We start from the raw sequence: 27,138 nt of genomic DNA on the forward strand, positions 1-27,138 counted from the left end.
CAACCCGCGCCGGGCGCCATGGAGCTGCTGGCGGAGGCCTCCCTGCGGGGCTCGGCGCTGCTCCCGGGGGGCTTCTGGGCGGCGGTGGGCGTGTGGCTGGAGAAGCCCCAGGTGGCCAACAAGCGGCTGTGCGGCGCTCGGCAGGACGGGGCTTGGCGGGCCGCTCGGCCCGGGGCAGGCGGGGAGGGGAGCCCCGGGCGGCGGGCGCTGGAGGCCGCGTGCCAGGCCTTCTGCCGCTGCTGCCGCGAGGACTTCGAAGCCCTGGGCCTCGCCGGCCCCGCCGAGGAGGAGCTGGAGGTGGTGCTCCGGACGCTCGTGCCCAAGGCTTGCCCTCCCGCGCCCGCCAGGGAGATGGTCGTCAAAGGTGACTTCGGGGCGGGAGGAGGAGGAGGAGGGATCGGGGCGGCCGTCTCGGCCCTGCCTCGCGCCGGCCGCGGCTCCCCAGAGCGAGCTCGGACCTTGGGCGGGCAGGTGGGTTGAGGAGCTTTGCTTGTATGCCCCGCCGCGAAATTTAGCGGTGAATGACAGCAGAAGGCAATCAGGTTTTCCGCCATGGAAGGCAAATAATAATAATTTGTTATTTATACCCCGCTCATCTGGCTGGGTTTCCCCAGCTACTCTGGGCAGCCTCCAACCGAATATTAAAAACAATACAGCATCAGACATTAAAAACTTCCCAAAACAGGTCTTTTGTCTTTTAAAAGTAAAATAGTTGTTTATTGCCTTGACATCTGCTGAGAGGGTGTTCCACAGGGTGGGCGCCACCACCGAGAAGGCCCTCTGTCTGGTTCCCTGTAACCTCACTTCTCGCAGCGAGGGAACTGCCAGAAGGCCCTCTTTGGAGCTGGACCTCAGTGTCCGGGCTGAATGATGGGGGTGGAGACGCTCCTTCAGGTATACAGGAGCCACTCTGTGCGGGGCAAACGGAGAACGCTAAGGGCTTGTCCACAGTTCCACTTGGCCCTTGCATAGAAAGCACAGGTCTGAGCAGTTTCCCGTTTGGCCCACCGCTTCCCCCAGGAAAACTTGCTCTTTGCTGCTGAGTTGGGAGCAGTCGTCCATCTGCGGAAAATCTAGTTGACATTTGCTGTGATTCAGCGGTAAAAAGCGGGTTTCTTGGGGCAGGTGGAAGCAATGTGGCAAGCAGAAGTTTGGGTGAGCCCTAGCTTTGTCCAAAGTGGCCCAAAGCAAAGAGAAAACATTCAGAACATCAAAAATGAAAAGTATTGGATATATATATCACACACACACACACACACAGAGAGAGAGAGAGAGAGAGAGAGAGAGAGAGAAAGTCAGTAAATTCAAAAATCAGCTATGTGCTTGATCTTGGTGGGCAGAGACACCTTATTACTACAGTGGTACCTCAGGTTACATACGCTTCAGGTTACAGACTCCGCTAACCCAGAAATAGTACCTCAGATTAAGAACTTTGCTTCAGGATGAGAACAGAAATTGCATGGCGGCGGCAGCAGCGGGGGGCCCCATTAGCTAAAGTGGTGCTTCAGGTTAAGAATGCACCTCCGGAACGAATTAAGTATGTAACCAGAGTTACCACTGTATAGGCAATGGCTTCCTTGTGTCAGTGTGGCTCCGCTAACTAGCAGCACTGTGTATTTCTGTGTTCAGCACAGGTGGGAAATTAAGCATTGGGCCTTGCTAGGAAAGAGCTTGAGCATCAAATGGCAAGAGCCTCCACAGCCATCCACAATAGGGTGTTGGCCTGGTTACAATGTTATCGTAAAGGTTGCAGCAATATGATGCAATATAATGCTGCAATATGATGCAATATAATGCTGGCCTGCTTACAATGTTATTGTAAAGGTTGCAGCAATATGATGTATGCTACGTAAGTCTTAAACACTACTCTGTTTCCCAAAGGTAAATAAAACCTACTGTTGTGAAATATTTACAGATATATTTAATGGGACCGTAACTTTTTTGCCATTGGTACAAACCCATGATGGGAAATACAAGATCAAGAAGAGCAATATTTATCAAGTTCGACTTCTGCATACGCAAGACAATGAATGGTGGGTGCTGAGAAGATTTTTCACTCTTTGGAATGTATTTGTCATGTGGAATTATTACGGTGTGTGTGGTGGCTAGAGTATAACATTTTTGGAAATTTATGAAACCATTAAATAAAAATCATGCACACCCAACTTACACATTGAAATATAAGCAGTTGACTGCTTCCTGACACACCTAAACCTATTTCACTACTTTGGTAGCATAAAAAGCATTTATAACTGAGGTGGCATACAGGCAACTCCCCATTTATGTGTGGGTTCAACTGCAAGTCTATCCTCTTCTGGGGCTGAAAACAGCGTATGTGTCAGCAGTCATGCATCACTTAAGCGCGCAGAAAATAATTGCCACCTGTATATAATTTTTACTATTTAGCCTATATGTGAAATTTAAAAAGCAGTCCTATCTCTGTATGTTTACTCAGACTTACCCTGATATATGGAATGTTTCCCAGTTGTACACATAGGACTGCAGCCTCAAAAGTATGGAGGCCCAAATTAAGGCAAGCAAAATCATGAATACTCCCAATCCTAGAGAAAGAGTGCTCCAAACTTCTGCACGGTGCTACAATAAAATTTATTTATACCAAAATTGTCTCCTGCTGTCATGGTATTAAGGGCAGAGCACAGCATATTACTTGTGGAAAATAAACACCCTTTAATGCTAGTATGCAAAACAGTAATATAGTAAGCCCACAGCTTGCATAGGAGTTACATTCCAAGGGTTTGCCTGCAAAGGCAAAACTTTGCAATGTCCAGAAGACCCCCCCCCCCCGGAACCACCCCTGCGTTACTTCCTACATTACTAGGTTCTGGAAAGGATGTTTGAGGCCTCTGGAAGGCTGTGGGAGCCTCCCATGAGATCCAGTAAGCAAGGTGGTGGGTTTAAAAACCCTTTTTGGGCAGGAAAATCTGGCACAGAAAAAGCTTTTTAAGTAATCTGTCTTGCTTACCCAGCTCTGGGGAGGTCATGCAAGATCTAATGAGGCCTTTTGAGATCTCGAGATGGCCCATTCGGACCCGTGATAGAAACTCAGATATGTAAGCTAATCACCAAATGGTACCTTAAACTTAAGTTATGGTCGCCATAACGGAACATATTTTTTTAAAAAATGAAATATATTGCTATTATGATTATTATTTTCATTTCTATACCACTTTATATTTTAAAGAAAATAGACTTCCGGGTTGGCGCCATCGCCGAATGGCGGACTCCCTCCGAGCTCCGGAGGGAGTCTGCTCGGCAGGGGCTGGGTCCTACCGCACCGGCGATGCGGGGACCCTTAAAAACCACGGCCACGAGGGTCGTGGACATGGAGACTCGGCTGGCACCGCTAGCGCCCTCCCGACTCGTGAAGGAGCCTTTTTAAAGGCTACGGATCGGGTGCCGGGGAGAAGCGTGGTGCTTTGAGTCCTCTGCTATCCCTGCCGAGCGCAGCCGCATGCCATCCGGCGGAGAGCGCTGACTTCTTCTATTGAAAATTCGGACTTTTAGACAACAACCCGTGAGTAATTTGGAAACTGGGTTTAAAAAGAGGAAAAAAAGAATTTCTTTTTGAATTGGATACGAGCGGGGGGGGATCCAAAAAGGAAGTCAGTCCCCCCCCCTATTGTAAACCTTTCAAGACAAGGACGGGGAAACCAAGGTCCAAAAAGATTTGTTTTGCTGATAATCACTAAGAATTCCACGATGGGGAATTATAAGAACTGTGCTGGAGGATGAATTGAGGGAGAAGAAACGTAACCCCCCCCCCTGGGAACCGGGGTGATTGAAGAGAGAGCCTGGTGAAAAGAGTCGGAGATTTTGACAGCTGTCAAAGTAGCTGTCAAAGTCGGAAAGCAGAGAGGATTTTATTATGAGAGCTTTGCTGGCTGAATTTGTTACAATTTGCAACAATTCGTTAAAACTTGGATACAAAATGGCGAAAATATGGATAACAATCGGACTTTTGGACTAGAGAAGACAAAGTTATAACAATCCCCCTAGAGGAATTTCGGGACATTACAAAGATGGTCGTAAGTGAAAAAAAAAAACACCATTGGAATTTTACAGGACTGGTTATCTTCTGGGAAAGCTGCAAAACGGAAATAATATTTTGTCTACAGGGTGTTCAGCTAAAGGAGACAATAGAATTTTCTATTGAAGAAAGGAAGGGACTGAACGCAAGTTTTTGTTCCTGAATAACAATAATCCCTGCAGACTTACTAAGCTTCTGAATTAGAACGTTTCAGCAGCGGAACAAGAGGAAACTGGACTATAATTTGGAAAGAACAATGGGGGGAGCTTTATTAAAGATTTGAAGTTAAGTGTTCTAAAAATAATTATGAAAGGGAAAAAAAGGAAAAAAAACCAGCAAGGAGTTGGGAGAAATAGGTGATTCATGGATTGTAAGAATTCCAGGCGGATAATATGGTTTGGTGGTCAGGGGGAAATTAAACCGGGGACAGGGGGGGGAGAACTAAAATCCAAAGGCTTGTCAACTTCTTTTTTTGAACTGGCTTTGTCTCATCTTTTATACTCTTTATTTCTTATTTCTGATATTTTTATTATGTGGGGTGTTTCTATTATTAAAAAAAAGGGAAATTGTGGAATGAAAATGGGGTGGGCCCTGGGAAAGAAGTTTTCTGTGTTTTATTAAGGGTATTGATGTGGAGTGTAGAAATTTTAAATTCGAATAATGGTTTAAACAAATTAAGTTTTTATTCAGAACTGAGAGCTTGTGGAGCCAACAATATGAAAAAGGAATATGATAGGGGTGGGGGAAGGGGGGAGTCCCAGAAAGTGGATTTATGAAAATAAGGCTATGAACGTATTTTAATTATTGCTTTCTGTATTTTCTTTTTTTTTTGAAAATCTTAATAAATATTATTTAAAAAAAAAAAAAATATATTTTAAAGAAAATAATCTCAAAGTGGTTTGCCTGCCTAATTTATAGAGATGCCCCATAGCAGAAGTCCTCTAGGAAGCCAGTGTGGTGTAGTGGTTAGAGTGTCGGACTAGGACCAGGGAGGTTGGGGTTCAAATCCCCACTCAGTCATAAAGCTCATAGGGTGACCTTGGGCCAGGCACAGCCTCTTAACCTACCTCACAGGGTCATCGTAGGGATTAACTGAGGAGGGTGAACTGTGTACTCCTTGGAGAAAAAGGTGGGAGAGAAATGCAGTAAATAAGCTCCCCTTACCTGCTTAAGAAAACTGGAGGGGCCAGCCAGAAGGAGACATCAGTTGCCAGTCTGGCATCCAGAGATCTCCACATGGTCATAATTGGACCCTCGGCAGTTGCAGAACGTGCCTGGCACCTGGGGAATTTCCAGCATTGCTTCTGACACTCTTCCCTGTTCTCCATTTATTAATTTTTCTGCCACTCATTCAAAGCTGCAATCGCATAAGTAAACCATATGCAAGTTGCAGCTCTGCGGTACCATAAATACTAGCATCTGTAACCAGAATCTGTTTCTTCATAATTAATAACTGAATCCAAGGCTTCATTTTTATCTCCATGGATGGCAAAAAAGTTGAGTTTTGCACAAATGGGACCCATGTTTCCATCACATCTTGGTCATATCATTTGGTGTGAGAATTCTAAACATGGGTCAGTTTATTTCACGAGAAGGAGTCTGAAGCATGTACATAACAGGAGCTGGAGGCTGCATCACACAGATCTAAGTGTTATATATTTACAGAATACACAGAACTACAGGCGTCCCACACTTACGTGAGGGTTATGTTCCGGGGCCCCCACATGAATAAGCGGAAATCGCATAAGTAGGAAGCACCCTCTAAAAAGCCTCTGAATGCCATTCCCGCCCCCCACTCTCTCTCCAATAAACTCTCCTTTCAACTAGAGTTGAAGCTCTGGAGGCTGGGAGGACATATGGAAAGTGGCGGCAGCGCTGCGCTACCACCTGCGGCAGCTGCTAGACCTAAATGAAGCCCCGCTGTGCCTCCAGTGTCTGGAGCTTCTACCATCCCTGAAGTCCTCTTTGGGCTCCCGGGGAGCCACAAGAACGCTCCAGCTCTCTCTTGCCATTTCCTGGTTTGAATCTATTTCCAGATTCATGCGCAAATCAATTGCACTTAAGTTGGACGCCTGTATCGTTCTATAATGCTATTGATTGCATTACCTAAAACTCTTCTTGCAACACATTCTTTGAGAGTGTAAACCGTTATCTTAAAAAGGATTTCACTAATACGAAATTCTTTATTGTCCTAATTTATCAGTTTTATCACTGGGGGGCAAGGTGACATTTCCTCTCCCCCCCCCCATTGCTTTCCTCATAGACCTCTGAATCTCTATTACCCAGACAGCTAACTTGGAAAAAAATATTTCTTCAAAGTTTATTGAATTTTTCCATTAATGTGGTTCAGTTATGCCAAGCTTCTCTCTTTTTAAAAATAGCCAGCCTAAAACTTAAAATTGCATTTAATAGAAATTAGGGAGGTTGGACCCAGCCATGATGACATAGACTTTAGTTACGGCCAGATTGGTTTTGTTGCAATGTGTTTTGTATGGGGAAGTCCATGGAAACATAACCTCTGGTCACCTTTTAAATCCCTAAGTGGTTTGGGCCCATGATACCTAAAGGACAATTTCTTTCTGATACGAGTCTGACCCTTCAGGGTCTAAAGGGAAGTGAAGGCATGATTGCTTGGGATGCCAGAGATCGTATTGCTCTATGGCTCTATGGCTATTCCCAAACTGGAATTCCCTTTTCCAAGAAATTTGGTTGACCTCCTTTCTTCCAGTCTTGTGGTCAAACATTTTTCCAGCAGGTGTTTTGGCCTTGTCAGACAGTAGTTTTTAAGAGACCGGTCCTCTGTAGGTTTTGAGGTTTATCTACTTTTCTTGCCTTTGATCTTCAAGGTTTTATGATTGTATTGATTTGTTTAATGGATTTTGTGGGTGTTTCAAAAAGCATTGTGTCTGCAGTGCGAGAGCAGGGTATATATATTTGTATCTAAACTAAGAAAAATAGGTGGCATAAGTCCAGCTTGTCTTGTCTGTCACTTTTCTGCCTTGTCTTCTGATAGGAATGAGCACATACAACATTGAGTAAGGTAGGCTAATTAGGTAGTGTGCTAGGCCCTCAAGTCATCTCAAAACCTATTATCCTTTCTCTTATTTCTTTCCTCCTTTCCTGGAAAGAAAGGTTTAGCTGACAGAGTTAAATTCATGCACCCATACCATAAACATGCAAGAGCCATTCCTCAAAGGCAGCTTCCTGTTTTTGATACCTGATCATTCATAGTCAGACACACACTGAGCCACAGATGATTTCAAGCACTTTATTATTGAGCAGCTCTGATTTCCTTTTTTCTTTTTTTAATGTTGAAGGTCTATTTCAATGTTTTCATCACCTCCAGAAAACTACATTTCAGATGGAATTCTGTGCCCTAAAACATCATGGCTTGGAAGTGAACTGCTGCCAAAACTTGCTAAATGGTCCACAGAGACCACAAAACGTGAATTTAAGAACACACTCTCTCTCATTTCTGTTGCTAGATACAGCAAAATTTATCAAGATCTAAAGGAAAAGTACAAAGACATTGTAAAGGTAAAGAGCAGAACGACCAGATAAACTTTTTGCTATTCAATTTTTAATTAAAATGTATGTGACAGTGTTTGTATTTCAAATCTGAATGCACGCTAAAGAAACTTCATTGGAATCTTTCACTCCATACCTAGATATTTGTATGGTGGGGAATGTTAGTATTTGTAATATGGCACAGTGATGAGCAAAAAGCCTTGCCTTTAGGGATTTTCAAGACAGCTTGCCTCCAAAACATCCCTCCCTTAAAATGCTCCAACCTTGCCAAAGAGGCAAACTGCCATTGCTCAATTCCCGTCTTCTTATTCGTACAACTGGCTCTGTGGACCTACAGTGGAATCTAAAAAAATGGGGCACTTTCTAGAAAGGCCCCCCAATCTTGTGAGTTTTCTGTGGGCTGTGTATGTGTGTATATTCCCTGCCCAGAAACCTATGTCCCCACTGTGGAAGGATCTGTGGATCCTGAATTGGCCTCCACAGTCACTTAGGGACACACCGTTAAGACCATATTCATGGAAGACAATCTTTCTCGGCTACAAGTGATCGCCAGAGAGGGATACTACTATCTACTATGTGTAGATATGTGTGGGTTTTTTGTATGTGTGTGTACAGTTCTGAATATTCACAGTTAAATGAATCGTCATTTTTTTCTTGTTTACCTGCAGGTATGGCCTGAAGTAACAGATCCAGAAAAATTTGTATATGAAGATGTTGCTATAGCTTCATACCTGCTGGTGCGTGGTGGTACAAAATATCTCTAAAAATGGAGATTTATCTTTTTTAAAAAAAGAAACAGATTTCACATAGTGCTTGTAAAAGACAAGATGGAATTTTAACAAATGGAAATGTGAATTTGACTTTAAAATGCACAGCTGATATAAAAGTCTGAAATAGAGACAGAAATAATGGTCTCAGCTTGGAAATGCATTTCCAAGGGATGACTGATAATGAGAGATGATGGCTTTGGGTTTTAAAATATTTGATTTATCATGTGTATGTTATATCTGTGAAAAGGAAAAGTACAAAACTCAGTGCACAAAAAGAAGAAAATGCATTGACACACAAGAAGACAAAGCAGTAAGAACTAAGCATTTGTCTTGTGTGTTTATGCATTTTCTTCTTTTTTGTGCACTGAGCTGTGTTCTTTTCCTTTAAGAGCTATTCTTAGTACAGGCAACTCCCCACTTATGTGGGGGTTAATGAAGTCTCTAATCAGAGACTTACATTTCTTAAAGAATGTAGATGGACATTTCTTTATCCTTCTTGTCAAAATAGAATGTAGCCACGTACCCCTGTTGCAAACACCATTAGAAAATCATCTTGATTTCTGTAAACAAGCCTTTTTATAGTTTTCATTAATGCTGGTTTTGCCACCAGTGGTTTTTTAAAAATCGGGTTTTGTCTTTTTCTTAGATCCTTTGGGAAGATGAGAGAGCTGAGAGAGGATTGTCCAAGAAACAGTCTTTTGTGGATCTTGGCTGTGGAAATGGTCTCCTGGTTCACATTTTAAACAACGAGGGGGTAAATAATTTGAAGTTGTCAACTTATTTTATTTCTTTATAAAACATTTATATACTGCTACCTCATTATTGTGAATAACTTCAATATTTTTTATAATACAATACAAGCACACAAAAATTTAAAACTCAAGGCTACAACTAACTATTATAGAAAGATTTTGCTTCAATGTCTGCAACAACCCAGCAGCATAGACAAGTTTTCAGCAGGCATTCAAAGGTTGAAACAGAAGGTGTTTGCTGTTACTCATGCATTTTGCTATATAAACTGAAATACTACTGGGTTGCTATATCCCTCAGTCCTATGCCTGCCTGCCCAGAGTATATTTTCTCTCACTTCTGCAATCTCAGGACAATGGTCAGTTGGAGCAGAATGGTTTTCCTGGTAAGGTGGGGAAAAGCAGGTTGTCTGCGGCTGCTCCTTGGCTGGCCAATGGTTGTGGCTCTGGTGGTATTCCATTTGGGATTGAAGGCTCGCAGCCTCTAAATGGGCCTTTGGCTGCTGGCTGAGGCCATAGGGGACGTGGATCTGTTTATTTTTAAATGTATGTGTCTATTTTTGTGCTATGATTTATTTTAAGCTTTTGGAGACCTTTTGGCAGAAAACCAGCTCCCAGATACGTATAATCACTGCTTCAGCCTCTAACAGTGCATAGTCTTCTCGAAGGGGCTTCAATAGGGGCATTTCTGTTAACAGGAGACAATGAACTGCAACATTTTGTTGTAGGACTCACATAAACACTGTATAAAAACTTGTCTTAGCGCTGATGAAGTAGAATCAGGCAATACATTGGGATGAGGGGTAAGGTAAAAATATGGTTTTACAATCAGGCATTAGTCCTGTGCGAGTCCCCTACTTTCATTACAATTTGTGCGCCATGTGCTGCCCTGGACTCCTTTAGGAGGAAGCATGGGATATAAATTGAACAAATACTAGAAGAATTTGTGCTGATTTCAGGATGTATGGTGGCATTCTGTTCACTGTTTGTATTGTTTTTGGAAGGAGCATCTAAAAAGTAAGGTACCGTTTAACTGATAATTCACACATGGAATCTTTCAGCATCCAGGCAAAGGGATTGATGTCAGAAGAAGAAAAATATGGGACATGTACGGCCCACAGACACACTTGGAGGTATTGTTGAAACATGGGCTTTCTGGATGGAATCTTTATAAACTGCATCTAACTCAGAACTGCCTTTTGCAAACAAGCTCACTTACAGTACAGTCCTGTGCATGATTACAAGGAAGTAACGTTTCATTGAGTTCAGCGAGGTTTATTCCAGGAAAATGGATATAGGATTGCAGCAGAAGGGCAAAAGACCCACAACTGTATGTAAAGCATATCAAAATGTAGCCTAGCCCATTTTGTAAGTCTGTATTTGTGCACAAGATTGTGCAGAGAAAACATTATATCAGCTTCTCTTCTCCACCCCCCCCCAATTGATTTTGTTGTTAACACTGGATACTTATATTTCGATCTCTCAAACGGAATAAGAGTAGTTAACAGGAGGCAAAGAAGTCTTAGGCTGATCATTTGTAGGGTTTCCACAGAGACCTGATGTTCATATACGTCATAAGGACTCTTCGTATTACCTGTATCATTTGTAACTGAGCTTTTGTGGTTGCAGTGTTTTATGTTGTAAGCTCTCCTAGTTTCTTTTTAAAGAAGAGTGAGGTAGAAAATTTGTACAATGAAGAAGTAAAAACAAATTAATCCCGCATTCACTTTAATTTGGATTGTTGATTCTTTCTCTCACTGTCTCAACCTTCCCCATCAATGTGAGAGAGAACACCACACAGTAATTGACCTATACATTATGAGAGAATACGTAACATATTAAAATGGTTTAGGGGAAAGGTTGCATTTTATTTCATTTTTAATAGCCTTCGGAATTCGCTATGACCCATTGCATAAAAGCATCTTGCTCATAGTATAAGCTGCAATGGATACAGAGAAAGGGGTGTATTAAACTATCTTTTTGCCTCAAGTGTGAGGTGGCACTGAAGTGAAGACCCTTTGCCAAAGTGATCAGGAAGAAATCCAGATTTTCTATTTAGTAGGAATGGATGTTATGAAAAACCCTATTGGCTGCAACCTAGAGTTCTCAAAAGAGATTTTGAGTCTTAAAAGTTTACTACCAAAACTTCTGTAAGAATTTCTCAGAAGGTAAAATAACCTTCAGTTTTCAACTTCCCTCTTGTTTTAAAAGAATAAGCTTAAATACATTTGAATTGGTTTTTTAAATGTGGAAATAAGAGTAGTATAAATGTAGGCTTTGAAACATATAAGAAATGTAAGACTGCAAGGAGATCTCCTGGGTCAGAACCCAGTCCAGTATTGTGTTCTCACCATGGCCTCTGAGAAGCCCATGGGAAGCCCAGAGAGACGAGTAAATCAAATGGTGAATCATTCTCAAAATGCACAACATCACTAACTCAAGCTATTTTGGAAATGTAATCAAACTGTAAATCTGATGTGAATGATAATGGATTTCAGTAGTAAAACACTTCTACCAGTTTTGTTTACTTTGTGTGACATGCTGTGTAAAAGACATTGTTTTGCTTCCTTTTAGGAAAATACAGTTAGTCCAGACAATCTGTATCCAGATGTTGACTGGCTGATTGGAAATCATTCTGATGAGCTGACACCATGGATACCTGTAATTGCAGCCAGGTACCAAACCTCAGTGCTTTTAAAAACAAAGTGGACACTCTTATCTTAGGATGAAGAACCAGTATGGAATGATATATCTACTAATCGCCTTTCTGCCATGGTACATGGAACAAATAAAAACAGAATAAGGATAGTATAAAAATCAACTACAGCGGTACCTTGGGTTACATATGCTTCTGGTTACAGACTCCGCTAACCCAGAAATATTACCTCGGGTTAAGAACTTTGCTTCAGGATGAGAACAGAAATCGTGCAGCAGCGGCGCAGCGGCAGCAGGAGGCCCCATTAGCTAAAGTGGTGCTTCAGGTTAAGAACAGTTTCAGGTTAAGAACAGACCTCCAGAACGAATTAAGTACTTAACCCGAGGTACCACTCTGTCAAAAACAACAACACACACCACAAAATACAGTTTTTGGGGAGAGGATCTGAGCTGAAGTAATGACGCCAGTGAGAATGGCAACAAAAGCTTCGGTAAATGCAAAAGTTGCAGAAATGAACTTTGGGTGAAAGAAACTCCTCTGAAGCCTAGGAAAGTTGGGTTTCTTTAGAACAGGCTTCCTCAACCTTGGCCCTCCAGATGTTTTGAGACTACAATTCCCAGCATCCCCGACCACTGGTCCTGCTAGCTAGGGATCATGGGAGTTGTAGGCCAAAAACATCTGGAGGGCCAAGGTTGAGGAAGCCTGATTTAGAACATAATCCAGAGAAAAGAGCAACAGAGGTTTGAGTTTGCTTCAAGGGCCCTGAATGCCTGAAAGGTTCCTCCACATTTGCTGTACACCAAACGCCACGAGAATGTGGCTATTGGTGGGAGGGGGACAGCCTTGGAAGGGCAGAGAAGCAAACTGAAGCGGTTGCTAAGGGATTGATGTGGAACTGCCAGTGGGTGGGTTGTTTATGGTAATGATCTCTGTGTTTTCTATTAATGTTTAATTGTTTTAAATGACGTTTTTAGCTATTTCTGTTTTATCTGTAAGCTGCCATGAGTTCCTGCCAGAGAAAAAGACAGGATATAAATTTTAAAAAAATATTATTTAAATTCTTACTTCCTCTTCACCATAAGTTCCCAGGGCAGGTTAAACCAGTGTAAAATGCAATATTTAGATGAGCTAAAACCATCTGAAAACAGAAGAATAATAGGTTGAGGTTGGTAGTGAGGGGGAGCAGAATTTTTGGTGACGGATAGTAGTGTGAACAGCCACCAGGGGGCAGCAGTCCATTTAGATAAGGTATATCAGCTCAATTCAGTTTTATTTCTGTATTGGCTGTGGGCCATGAAAGAATACAACATTCTACTTAAAAGAATATCTATATCTTACTGATTATTATAGAAAATGAGTCAAGAAAAAAATATTTAAACGATCCCATTAGCAGTCTACAACTGCAAGGGAAATTGGAGCTTGAGATGGAATAGAATAAAAAGCTTTCGGGAATCTGGTGTCCTTTTAGCTGGAAGCCAAATTCCAGGAAGTCAAGGCAGCCTTGGCTCTTCTATAGTCCAGCTTGCCAGGAAAATGCTCTGACCCAGGCTTCCTCAACCTCGGCCCTCCAGATGTTTTTGGCCTACAACTCCCATGATCCCTAGCTAGCAGGACCAGTGGCCAGCGATGATGGGAATTGTAGTCTCAAAACATCTGGAGGGCCGAGGCTTTGAGGAAGCCTGCTCTGACCTTAGACTGCATGGCAGAGTGAAAGGGGAAATAGGAGATCAGTCTGATCTTCATAAACCCTAAACTGTGACACTTCTGTCAAATCCAGGGGGTGCAACAGCTTGTAGATTTTGCATAAGTATTTGCAGATGTAATTTCAAAAGATTTAGCACATTTCCCTTATTGCAGGTCTTCATATTCTTGCCGCTATTTTCTGTTGCCTTGCTGCTTCTTTGATTTCTATGGAAAGTACAACCGAAGGCAAAGTAAGAAGACCCAGTATAGAGAGTATCTTGATTTTGTTATGGAAGTGGGATTTGTATGTGGCTTTCGTGTGGAAGAAGATTGCCTTAGAATTCCTTCAACGAAAAGGGTAACTTCTACATGCATTGTTGTTAATCCATTTTAATTGCTTCATATAGCCTTGGGTTTTTAAAACATATCTTGCTGTAGCCTGGCTGAATCGGTGGTCTTGAAAGTAGTGATGGAAAGCTCTTGCTCCCCCCCTTTCCCCCCCCCCCCCGTATTTGCACTTCTCCCAGTCAATGTCTAATAAACCTGATGGATTGAATTTCCCTTGAAAGTAAGACAGGAAAGTGTTTGGTTAAGGAAGGCTGCATGGTCAAAGAGCTAAAAACTGGCAGCATCTTAATAAACCTAGATTGTAGAGCTGTAGCAGTCCTATCAGTGCAATACATTTTAGCAACTGTCTCATACAGAACAGTTGAGAGCACAGAATCTCACTGGTTTCAAGATGGACTTGAGTTAAATACAGGACACTGAAATTATCCAGACTAATTGGACATTTAAAATATGTTATTAAGTTGGTGTGTTTTTAATCACTTCTTGTTTGCTGCCCTGGACTCCTTTGAGAGGTAGGGCAGGATATAAATGCGGTAATTATTAATAAGAATCAATCATGTGGACCCTGCATAACACTTGCATGTGTGAGGAGCACCAGTCCCACCATAAACACCTGTCTGTAGACAAGTTTTCTTAGTGAGATAGGTGTTGCTTCTCTATAAACGTTTTACACTGCATCCACATGAAGTTGGCATCAAAATGCCAGCCCATAGCACCGTATGTTATTTTGAACCTTGTAAGCTCAAATCAAGTATTGTAAAGCAGACATCACAGATGGGGCTTTCATGTCATCTAATACCCCACTGAACAATGCATCACACTGTAGGCACATCAGAAATGCAACTTAAAACGATCAAGTTATTACATGGTAGACTTTGAAGGTTAGGAGGGAGGCTGTTCTCTCTTGGTGGTCCTTTTCTCCTCTGAGTCTTCCACAACCAAAGACCAAATATTAAGACAGGTTGGGCTAGTATCCCGACGAGTGTTTAGCGGTGAAGTTCTGATTGCATAGTTCCTTATTCTGGGATTGTGGGAGTGGGGGTGAAGCAACTTCTAGCCCAGTTTGGCTGGTGACTTTGCTGAGTTTTCCCCATCCTCGAAGCTATAGTCACTTTAAACAAGAGGATCATGCTCTCTGCTTTGCAGTCATATCTGACGTGCTGAACATTGTCTGATCCAGATTTAATGTGGGAGGATAATACATTGGTTGTTGTTTGGAGGAGAGTGTTGCCTTATGGCCCTATAATACAATAAAATTGAGGCAAGCTGCTTGAGTGGGAGGGTCTCTTTGTTCAGGGCATATAATTTTGTGTTTTGTGTCTAAATAGCATTAATTCTGCTGCTCTTAGGTATGCCTCATTGGGACGTCTAGAACATATCTAGCAACGCAAGGTGCTGTACTTGATGAACAGCGAGCACAGTATATCAGTCGGCGCCAGTCAAACTTCATGGTAGCACCAGATCATCAAACAGATGGATTTCATCAACATGACAGCCTCCCAGCTGCAAGCGATGTCACCATCTGCCCAGCAGCAGATACAAAAGTATCCCAAAAGACAGATGTGGGGAAAGTCCTAATATCTGGATTTCTGCCCAGGGGAAAAGAACAAGTGAGAAACTGTACTACTCTCCCCCAGGATTTGGTAGACAAAGTGGTTTTGAAGGTAGCAAAATTACTGTTAAAGGAAACCAAAGGGAGTCCGCTTGAAATGTCCAACGCGTGGAATCAAGGAGGTGAGATTTTTGCTTCATATATTATTTTAAAATGGAAGTTTCCTATAAATTGAAATTGTCTGTTATATTTGAATTCACAAACCTCATCTGAAGGATGTTAAAAAGCATTCTGGGTAATCATGCTGAATTCATCATCATACAGAACTGTAAATTGCAGGCACCCATTGTTTTCCAGCAACTCTTAAATATTATGGAGTTTCTGGAATGGAAAAAGTTGACATCCAGCAAGTCATAAAAATATATTGTGTTATAATGGCACAGTAAAGGCTTGACACAGACAGCATGCCTGGAAAGAAATTATTCTTTAGATACAGCCCTTTATTAGCAACAGATTTCTAGGCTTCTCTTGGGCCATAGCCCTCCTTGGGGGCACCCAAATAATGGTAGAATTGCTAATGTTTTGGGGAGAGGGTATTTCTTGGAGATAGGGGAGAAACCAAGAGGGGATTTTTGTAGATGATAAGGTAAAGGGACCCCTGACCATTAGGTCCAGTCGTGGCCAACTCTGGGGTTGCGGCACTCATCTCGCTTTATTGGCCGAGGGAGCCGGCATTTGTCATCAGGCAGCTTCTGGGTCATGTGGCCAGCATGACTAAGCCGTTTCTGGCACAACGGAACACTAAAACCAGAGCAGCGCACGGAAACGCCGTTTACCTTCCCGCCAGAGCGGTACCTATTTATCTACTTGCACTTTGACGTGCTTTTGAACTGCTGGGTTGGCAGGAGCTGGGACCAAGCAACGGGAGCTCACCCCGTCACGGGGATTTGAACCGCCGACCTTCTGATTGGCAAGCCCTAGGCTCTGTGGTTTAACCCACAGCGCCACCCGCGTCCCTGTGTTGTAGATGATAAATGTGTATAATTCTAGTAGAGGAGATGGGGTCGTGCTTCATTTCCAGAAAGAGGGGCTGGGGGCCGTGCCTGAGTAATATGTCTGGTGGTGAGCCTGGATTCTTGATTTTAGATGTATGTGGGTGGATAAGTTGTAATTCTTAGCAGTGTGTGAAATGCATTATTCACATGCTCATAAGCAGTTCTTCCTCTTATATTCTAGGACTTAGCCCAAGTATCATAAACAGATTTTAGGATTCATCCCTGGGAAGCTCAGCAATAAATAGTACTCCGTCCAAGGCTTTGTTTTGTCTGTTTTCAACTTATTGTTTTTGTACTGAATAAATGTGAGCATACAGCAGAGAGAAAGTTTTTGGAGATCTTGCCTCAGTTGGTTGAGATGTAACCAAAAAATAATGGTTTGATGCTGTGTGGACAAGCCTTGTGCTCCGACTTCCCCTCTTACACCTGACCTAATTTTCTGTTAGTCCAGTTCAGATTCAATGGTCTGTTCACACTATAGATTACCCACTTAGGATGCAACTTTAACTATAGTTACCTAGTGGTTCCAAGATAAGGAAGCCTTTAGTCCTGGCATGTACCACTGCTTGGTTGGCAGGCAGGATCCTCTAGCAGTGTGCCAGTGTGGTGTAGTGGTTAAGAGCGGTAGTCTCGTAATCTGGGGAACCGGGTTCGCGTCTCCGCTCCTCCACATGCAGCTGCTGGGTGACCTTGGGCCAGTCATACTTCTTTGAAGTCTCTCAGCCCCACTTACCTCACAGAGTGTTTGTTGTGGGGGAGGAAGGGAAAAGGAGATTGTTAGCCGCTTTGAGACTCCTTAAAGGGAGTGAAAGGCGGGATATCAAATCCAAACTCTTCTTCTTCTTCTTCTAGCAAGAACATCTCCATGGAGGGGTGTCCATCAGTTTCAGGAGCAGCCCTGCTTGGTTAGGAGCAGCAGGGCTCTAGCATCATTAATATCACATCGTTTGAATTATACTGAGCTTTTGCTTTTCTGAGAGAAAGACACATTTATAGGGACTCAGACGATCATTTTATTGCACCGCAGCCCTGAAGTTCTTGGCTCCCCACACTCAGTTTTGCCCTTTCTCCCTCAGAGCAGGAAAGCAACTGGTGCTGAACTAAAGTGTTACTATTCTTTTCTCTCGGCTTCCAGCAGAAGAGAGGTAAAAGGACTGCTTGGTTGCAGAAACCACAGTCTGTCACTTGGCCAGATCCCCTGCTGTTCTTCACACAAGCGGCCATCAGTTTGTCTTGGAGGCACCATTGCTCTCCTCAACAACTAGAGAACACAGATGCCAAGAAAGCAGTGAGAAGTGTTACGAGTGATATCCCCAAGAAGTTTGATGTGTATTCTCCTGCTTTCTTTGCTTTATAAACACCAACATGGTTACCAGCAGTGAGATCACCATTTTCCCTGCAGTGAAGGTACCTTGGGAAAGGATGGTAGATCTCAGTTTCTCCTCTCTTTAGCAACATCCCTTCAGTCCTCAGCTTCAAAAGGGGACGTGTAGCAAGAGCCAGACAGCAGCCCTGAGGGCTGGCGGATCAAGTATCAACAAAAAAGGAGGAAGATGGCACCTCTGGGTCTCCCTTCTTCTCCTGAGTAAGCAGCTCCCCCTTCGCATTCTGAACACTGGGTTGTAATTCAGTATGAGTAAACAACAGAGTTGAGGGTGCATTCTTTTTTAAAATCAATAGAGAAATTAATCCAATAGGCCCCATTTATTTCAGTTGAAAACAAATGTTACCATGTTCCAAATGGAAATGTGTTTCTCATTTGCCCTTATGTCTGTTTCCCATCTGCTCAGCTTCGCCCCTTGGCCAGAGAATCCTCTTACTTGTTCCCTTGTCTCCTATAGAAGACCGTAACCTCCCAAGTACACCAATACTTGTAGATTCTCCCTTTTCAGATTTATTGTGTAAATTGTTAAGAGATGTTGTAAATTTACCACGACATCCTTTATTACGTTCATGACAGCTAGGAGACATGAGTTTCTCATTAAGTTTCTGTCTGTTCTACCCAAAAGTCTTTTTATGTTGACTATTGCTGCTTTACCACATTTGTAGAATCAGAGAACTGTAGAGTTGAAAGGGACGTCGAGGGCCATCTAGTCCACTCCCTGCCATGCAGGAATCTCAACTAAAGTATCCATGACAGATGACCATCCAACCTCTGCTTAAAAACCTCCAAGGAAGGAAAGTCCACAATTTCCCAAGGGAGGCCAATTTCCCGAGCTGAGCAGCTCTTACTGTCAGAAAGCTCTTCTGCATGTTATTCAGAACCATTTTTCTTGTAACTTGAATCCATTGGTTGGGTCCTAGGCTTCAAAGCAGGGGAAAATAAGCTTGTTCCATCTTCCACGTGACAGCCCTTGAGATATTTGAAGTAGGCTGTCATAACTCCTCTCAGTCTCCTTTTTTCCAGGCTAAACATACCCAACTCCCTCAACCATTCTTCATCAGGCTTGCTTTCCAGAGCCTTGGTCCTCTTGGTTCCCCTCCTATGCACAGGTTCCAGCTTGCCAATATTCTTCTTAAATTGTGGCGCCCAGAACTGGACACAGTACTTCAGTTGTGGTCTGACCAAGGCAGAAGAAAGTAGTACCATTGCTTCCCTTGATCGGGACTCTATTCTTCTGTTGATGTAGTCTAGAATAATATTAGCCAGTGGTTTTATTTCCAATATTTTCCTCTCTCTCCCTGGGCCATGATCTTCAACAGGAAGGATGAAAAAACCACCTGTTCCCCAAGGCCCTTCAGCTTCCTGCCCAGAGTTTCATAGTCCCTTGCCATGTGTCAAAGGCTCTGTCTGGCACTTGTCTGGCACTTGTACCCACGTGAATCAGAAGGAAGGTGTTGCAGTCAGAAGGCTTTATAAAACTTGGCAACTTTTCTGTCACATTGTGAATCTTTGCACCTGGAAGACAGCACACCTCCCGGGACATCCTGTTGACTCCTCACACTGCTGCCTCTGTCCCTCTCAGTGGTGAGTCACTTATCAAAACCCCACGTCTCTTCCTCCTCTGGGGTGTGGCAAGAATTGTTCTGTGCACTGTACCTTCCACAGCCACCTGTTTTTGGTGGTCTGCAACTGCTGTTCTTGCTCCTCTGGCCCAGAATCAGTGACCGAGGTAAGGGCATGGAATCAATTTTGCAGCTCCAGTGACACAGCATGGCTCCTGACAGTTCTGCTTCTGTGTGTCAGGCTCCTCCAGAGGGTCGACTCCCCCACTGAGTGATCTTCTTCCTCCCCTAGGGGTACCCCGCCTACGTCTCTGTTCCACTCTGGTCTAGTGAGAAATTCCTCATGTGGATAGTTGGGCCTCAAGTTGCTGTACCTTCTCTTCCAGCAAGGCAACCAACTTGCACTTGCTGCAGGTGTACCTTTGCACATTCCTAGGCAGGAAGACAAACATGGCACAGGTGTTGCCCATCACTTCAGCAGCTCCTTCGCCATCCATGTCTCTTAGTCCTACATACACCATGAGACAGCACTCCAGGCTCTGCTTCCAGAGACTGCAATAAGCTAAACAGAATAGCTGCTGGCTGCTAATGCCTCTGCCAGCTCACCTGCATTCAATTGATGGTTGTAGGTTTCCTATAATACCAAACTGGTCACATGGTAAGTTTAATGGTAGATTAATAGCAAACCAATTTGTTAGTTTTACCTCTTTGTTCTTGACGTGTTTCTCATAATACTTGCATACATAATACCCTGTAGAACAAATTTCAAGGAAGTCCTCCATTGCCTTGTAATCCAAAGGTCACAAGGCAGAGCAAGATTTCCTCAGCACTATTACCATCTGGCAGCACCCATCCAGAAATGACCAGAACCACTGTAAGCCCTCTAAGCCCAACGATGATAGGCAGTCCAGAAGGATACCATGACTGATGGTCTTGAAAGTCTCCAAAGGGTCTAGAAGAACTAACTCTTCCTCTCTTTGCCCTCTCCTTGCATCCATTCTATGACATAAGTCATCCACCGCAGCAGTCAAGGCCATTTCTCTTTCAGACGTAGGCCTCAAGCTGATCAAAATAATCAGCAGCATGAAAAGTTTATGGTGTTACAAAGTCAAAACCCACACCAATACCTTGCTGAAGAATGACCAATGGCACAAGATCTGAATTTAGCCTTTTTTAAGGAGTGGCTTCACAACTACCATCTTAAGGCCCCAAAACCAAAGTCCAGACTTCCACTCTTGATTTTGCTGATTCAACCAGACAAGGTGGGCAGGGAGCCAGCAAACAGGTGACAGGGCTTCAAGAACACTGCTAGATAGAATGTTGGTCCTGTCTACCTGTGACTCTTATCATAACCATAGTGTTAAGGTCATCATGGGTGTGAGCGAATTTATCTGGGAAATGCTTAGCAAAATGGTCACAGCAATTCTTTGAAAGCTTCAGGTGGTACTCAGAAGACCCTTTACCACTTGCAAAAGTTGTGCTGGGTAACACTTCCAGGTGACAAAATAGTAAAACCTCTTAACCGCCATCACTGTATTGCCATTATATAACTGGGCAACATGTTCTCGCTGTGCACATCAACTTTACCAATGCAACACACATTCCATCTTGAAATGAAGCATTTTCATTGAAACCTTAGACAGGATACATTCACAGGGATTCACCACCAGCTATATCTCTTTTCTCCATATACCACTTTCTGTAGTCAGCATGCAAGATGAGGCCACAGACAGTGTTATTATACTGCACAGGGAGTTTTGAATACCCTTTTTTTGGTCAAAGCTCAGCATCCTGTCATCACTTGCACAATAAGCACAGTGGTCCACAGACAGTTGTATAGAAAGAAGTGGGTTGTTTAATGTTGATGTACATCGTAGCAGCTTAGGCACGTGAATTTGGAAGTTCTGTAACCATCAAAATTATAATATGCACGTATGAAAATTACAGAAAGTAGATTCCTTCAAATGGCAGTAGTAGCTACATTGCTCTGTATTGGTCAGAGCTCTTGTCTTATACAGGATGATAACTTAGTTAATGGATGCACAACCTCCAATTCTGAGTGCACAAACCTTGTGTCTGAGGAACAACTGACCTCTTAAAAGAGCAACTTACTGCTTAAAAGTAATAGCTAAATATGCTGGTGCACACATGGCCAGTGAGAGCATCTTCCTTTAGTGCCTCTTACAGCAAAATGAAGCATGCAGACTGGAGGCACAGGGTGTAATTTGTTCTATTCGCCTACATAGACAAGGGTATTTTCCATAGCACTCTTAAGCGTAGTGGCCTGCTGTTCTCAGAAGCTCAGAACTGAAAATATTGCTGAGGGTTAGCAGTTACTTTACATAAATATATTGCTTTCTGCAGAGAGTCTCCCCCTGAGTGAAATTGCAGAACATTTGGACAAGGACACTTTAAAAAGGCTGAAGAATGAGTATGGAGGCCTCCAGACCTTACTTAGAAACAATCATCAAGTGTTTGAAGGTAGGGACAAGGTTTGTTCAGTGACTGGTAGTCTCTTATATGTTGGTTTAAGTATGTGGAAGATGAACGATCTTAGTCTAAGAACTGCTTCGCCTCTGTCACAAGCATTGGGTATTGGATTCAAACAAGAGCAGAGGCGTAGCTGGGGGGGGGCAGGGGGCACTGGGTGCCACACCATGGGGGGGCACTTACTGCCCCCGAGCCATGCGTCTCTTCTGGGAGTGACGCGGTGGCTCGGGTGCCTGTAGGCTCCACGCTGCTCAAAAAAGCAATGCGGGCCTGCAGGGCGCCAGAATGGAACGGGGCTCGGGCACTGGGATTCTGGCATGCCCCACCCTGCGGGCACCTCGGCCCAGATGCCCAAGTGGCTAGATATGCCACTGAACAGGAGTGTAGGCTTCCTAGGAGTCCTGAAGCTGTAAGCTTGGTCTTGGTTCCACATCATATCTGCTCCTCTCTAGCCATGACTTAATAATAATTTTATTATTTATACCCTGCCCATCTGGCTGGGTTTCCCCAGCCACTCTGGGCGGCTCTCAACAGAATATTAAAAACATGATAAAACATCAAACATTAAAAACGTCCCTAAACAGGGCTGCCTTCAGATGTCTTCTAAAAGTCAGGTGTTTATTTCCTTGACATCTGATGTGAGGGTGTTCCACAGGGCAGGTGCCACCACCGAGAAGGCCCTCTGCCAGGTTCCTGTAACTTCCCTTCTCACAGTGAGGGAACCGCCAGAAGGCCCTCGGAGCTGGACCTCAGTGTCTGGGCAGAACGATGGGGGTGGAGACGCTCCTTCAGGTATACTGGGCGGAGGCCGTTTTGGGCTTTAAAGGTCAGCACCAACACTTTGTTGTTGATAATTATACCTTCACAAGCTCATGGGAGAGGATTGTGGATCATGGCAGGAATGAAGTAAATCTACCTTGGAAACTTAGCTCAACAGATCCAGGCAGGCTGCAGTAATTTAGTCAAGATACAACTTGAGAAGATAACTCTTTATGGTACAGGATGGGTGTTCTTTGTGGAGATAATATGCTTTTTCAGTGCTGATGCCTAGCAGAAAATATTTTTCTAATTTGATGTATCAGTATGTAGGTAATATCAAATTTGCCTTTTTTAATTGTAGTACTGTACTTCATTAAGTATTGGTTTACTTCCCCTCCAAGGCATCTCACAAATTAGCTAGAAAATATATAGTAAAAATATTTTAGGATGCATTGTATTTTCTTTTTCTCTCTTTTTTATTTTAAAAAAACAATGTTTAGAAAAGTAAAGTCTTTTTAGTTGTAATTAACATTTCCTGATAATGCAGGAGAGTATTCTATTCACAATAATTCCTTGATAGATTAGAGGGGCCTGTCTGTCACTCATCCTGAGAGATAGCGGATTCCCTCTGAACTGGAGGGACCAGCTCCATGGGAATCGGGTCTTTTCCGCTACGGCGAAGCGGGGACCCATTCAAAAATCACAGGCGGATGAAGCCTGTGACCATGGGACTCGGCGGGCACCCTTAGCGCCCCCCCAACCCGCAAAAGAACCCATTAATGGGCTCTGGAACGAAGAGGGGGAAGTGGCGCGGTGCTGAGAGTCAACTGCTTCTTCCATGGAGCGAAGCCGCACAGCCGTTGTTGGAGAGCGCTGCCTTTTTCCTGGGACAATCTGGCTTCTAAAATAATCACCCGTGAGTACCTAAATTCGGACAATTGGACTCTAAATAAGGACTTGTGAACAGAAAGGAAAATTGGACTTAAAAGTTTACCTTAATTTGGCGCTGAAACGGGAAGGTCTAAACAGGAAGTTAGCCTTCCGTTTCTTTGTAGATAGATTAAAGCAAAGAAATGGCAAACTAGAGCTCAGAAAATCGCCTGTAAAAGATTAATTTTCATCATTTAAAATTGCTGAACCCCCTTCGGAAGCAGGAGAAGAGGGGGGATTTTTTCGGACTGTTTAAACCTGCAGAAGTGAGGGTAAAGTAAAGTAACTTTCCACCGTCCTGATCCTGGAGCGGGGTGTTAGGACTGACGTTTTTTGAAGCTCATTGACCAGAGACAACGTTTTTGACAGATAGCTATAAGAAGAGAAACATTGACTCCATTGTTCCCCTTCGCTTCTTAAAGGAACAAATATTGACAAAATATCTGAAAAAGGAAACTCTGTTGCTAGACTTGTCTTCAAAAGAAAGAACAAATAGAAGTTTCCCCCCTAGAGGGAGACTGTGAAACTGTAACTAACTCTGGGGAGCTGGCAGCTGTTACAGATTACAATCGTGGGAATAGACATCTGACCTTGCAGGACAATGTATTCAGAAGCTCTGTTGTGTGCTTTCTATAAAACAAATGCCCTACTGGAACAGCTACATGAGAAGACGAATTTGATGGCTGATTCGATTAGAAATTTTGAACAGGCAGTGGGAAATTTTGAACAGACAGTGGGAAAATATGTGGAGCACACCCAGGAATTAAATCAGGAGTGTGCCCTGACAGAACAGGCCCAACAGGAATATGAGCTTTCGGATTTGACAAATGAACTTGGAAAAAGCCAGATTTGGAAAGAAAAAGTTTGGTTTGGCTTGGAAATGGGGGGCTGGATAGACCCCCCTATGCAGGGATGTTTGGACTTTTCAAGTCTGGCAATGGGCCCTGAGATGTTTGGGATTGTGGGGGCTCTTAATTTTGGAGGGATTTTGAAACATGTTTTTAAATACCACATGGAATTTAGTGTCGATTATGGAAAAGGGGCTGATCTGTCGAGAAGGGTCAAAAATATTGCTAAGCTGGAGTTCCCACGAGTGAAACGAGCAGGAGACAAGGCAAAATACAGTTACAAATATGAAGAAGAGCTGCGGAAGGGACATGGAAGAGACTTAAGGGCCTCAGATATAAGGTTACCAGGTTAATGCGCTAGATCGATGGGATAATAAGGACCGACAAAACCCGGGACCAGGAGGAAGGGACGCTGGATGAAGATTGGATTTGTTTTTATTTCTTTTTTTTTACTACTAGGACTGTTTTATAAAATTGATGAATGTTGGAATGAAATTACTTGGCTTTAGTAAAAATGTTTAAAGAATTATGTAAGAATATTATGGTTATGAGAAGTTGGTAAAAATAAGATTTAAGTTTTAAGTTTCAAGGTTTTTTATAGTAAGATAAGATTAAAATAGTTTAAGGTAATGTAATGACAGAATATTATGAAATATGGAAAGGATTTGCTGTGACAATTAACAACTAGGATACAAAAAAAGGGAGGAGGAGGAGGTCAAAGAAAGAAGGTAATGACAGTTGAGGATTTGAGAATAATGGATTTGTTTTTAAATGTTTTTAAATGTTTGTGGTGTATTTTTGTTTTTTGTTTTGTTTTTTGAATTTGTATTGTTGGAAGTGATTTGTTTTTCTCTTTGTTTTTTCTTTTTCTCTTTTTCTACTTTGTTTTCTTTTGTAACTTAAAAAAAAAAAATTCCCAATAAATATCATTTAAAAAAAAAAGAGAGATAGCAACTCCCAGTTTAGTTCTGTTTTCTGATTGGAAAGGCAGAGTGTTCCAGGATTTCCCCCTGCCTCCTTCCTCATAATGTGGAATAACAGAATTACCAGCTCACTGGAACATTCCCTTTATATAGCTTATACTTTCTTATGTGTGGGCTGAAACTTGGTAATGGTGAATTAAGAGCACTGCAAGCACTACAGGGACACAAGGGTAGTCTCTACAGGATTTCAAACAGGCATATTTTCCTGCCCTACCTGGAGATAAAAGGGATTGTACTTGTGGTCTTTTGGCATGCAAAACATTCTGTACCACCGAGCAGTTTATGTTAAGTATGATCAAGCACAAGGGCAGTTTTCCCCAGCTCCTTTTAAAACAAAAAACAAAAACAAAAGCTGAGCATTTGAATTCAGCTTGAGATGTATTACAGAAATTGAGTTCATGTTGAAGGCACAAATTCTTTGAATTTTTTTTAAAAAAAATTCTTTCCCCCGATCTTTTATTAGCAGAATGTTGGTACCTGTAACCCATTTGAGTTCTTCTATATTGCCATTCATATGCTTGCAGATGTAATGTAGTTTTTTCCATCCAAATATATATTTAGATTTTACACGCCAGCCTCATTCACATGTATTGCCAAGCCAAATGATGCCCGTTTTGCTTCTCCCCCAGCTAAGCTCAGGGTTGTGGCACCTCAGAGACTAGCAAATCTCACATGCATATTTGTCGTGTTTAAATTTACTCACCCAAATTTCTTGTTCTTATTCTGGCACTAATTCCTGTAACCCTTTGTTAATATTTGGGTCTGTGTTTCTCTCTCCTTTCCCTCCCCACCCTTAAATTTCAGTTCTAAATGGGAAAGTTCATATTCGTGATTGGCGAGAATGGAAACCACCAAGGAAAAACAAGCCTGGCAAGCACCTTAAGCAAAGACTTCCTTCTAAAGCAATCAAAACGCGCCTGTGTTGGTTTCACATCCATCATCCTCAGGGCTGTCCGTTGTCTTCTGAACTCTGTTGTTATGCTCATGGTAGTGAGGAGTTGAAGCCATCTCTGAAAACAGTGACAAACGATAAAGGATTTGGGAGTTAAACTTATGCTACTTGGATGGATTTCTGATGGAATTTCATGTACATCGATTGTACAGTGGTGACATTTATGTTTTGTTCCACTTTATGCCTGCTCTTCTCTGAGAATCCCCTCTGTGGTAAGAGAATAAAGGTTTTTAAATCTCTTCTTGGCGGGATCCATAGTTGGATGGTCGATGTGCTTTCCTAACAATACGAAAGTCCATTGGTCTGTTGAATTTCAACCTTGATAGTCTTCTGAATTCTCTGAATAACTCAGAGGTTATAGTTTATAGTGTTCATTTTGTTTCAATCATATCTCAGAACAACCTTGAGCCAAATCTGCCTCTGAAATTGCATATCTGATGGGCAAATGTCACTGTATGACTTTGCGCTGCCAGTTGTCTTTGCGCTGTCTCAAACACATCCAGGCACATATTCTTTTTACATGTTTGGTGTAATGCAAAGAGCACAGAATTAATCATTTTTGTTTCTGTGAAAGAGGAAGGGGAGAAGAGTTTTGACATATAAGCTCTGAAGATGTGTCAGTGCTAGGGAGGCGCAGATCTAAGCTTTCCTGGGCTATGTCCTGTAATTTCCTTTTGGACATATGCGCCCCTTTGTTATCCTGCCCTGATTTCCATTTAAACAAGGTGAGCTAACTTGTTTTGGGCAGAGGACCACATTCACCCAAGAAACACCTACCTGCTGTGGGTTTGCACATTAAAGTAGCTGGGGGGTGGGAAACCTTTTTAATAAACTGGGGAAG

General features: G+C 42.8%; 1 protein-coding gene across 2 annotated transcripts; it reads left to right on the forward strand.

Moving 5' to 3' along the window:
* The first annotated feature begins 6 nt into the window (after positions 1–6).
* On the forward strand, positions 7–26,536 carry TRMT44 (tRNA methyltransferase 44 homolog). 2 transcript variants are annotated; one of them, XM_081021543.1, is made up of 11 exons: positions 7–364; positions 1,916–2,033; positions 7,366–7,585; positions 8,245–8,313; positions 8,993–9,100; positions 10,157–10,228; positions 11,670–11,770; positions 13,609–13,792; positions 15,132–15,516; positions 21,700–21,816; positions 26,150–26,536. In XM_081021543.1, exons 1-11 carry the CDS (start codon positions 19–21, stop codon positions 26,392–26,394), a joined length of 1,965 nt encoding a protein of 654 aa, XP_080877669.1. In that variant the 5' UTR covers positions 7–18; the 3' UTR covers positions 26,395–26,536. The 2 variants fall into 2 exon arrangements, with proteins under 2 accessions (XP_080877669.1, XP_080877670.1); XM_081021544.1 differs by lacking the exon at positions 1,916–2,033 and having other exon boundaries at positions 245–364.
* Positions 26,537–27,138: the final 602 nt, after the last annotated feature.

The sequence above is a fragment of the Podarcis pityusensis genome (assembly GCF_964106645.2).
Source record: "Podarcis pityusensis genome assembly, chromosome: 9".
Lineage (NCBI taxonomy): Eukaryota > Metazoa > Chordata > Lepidosauria > Squamata > Lacertidae > Podarcis > Podarcis pityusensis.

Bases quoted from the DNA above. Each gene is read 5' to 3' on its own strand.
- TRMT44 (XM_081021543.1), top strand. From the start codon at position 19: ATGGAGCTGCTGGCGGAGGCCTCCCTGCGGGGCTCGGCGCTGCTCCCG. The intron at 11,771-13,608 runs GTACCAAACCTC...CCCTTATTGCAG, and splicing joins ATACCTGTAATTGCAGCCAG to GTCTTCATATTCTTGCCGCT. The intron at 21,817-26,149 runs GTAGGGACAAGG...CTTAAATTTCAG, and splicing joins CAATCATCAAGTGTTTGAAG to TTCTAAATGGGAAAGTTCAT.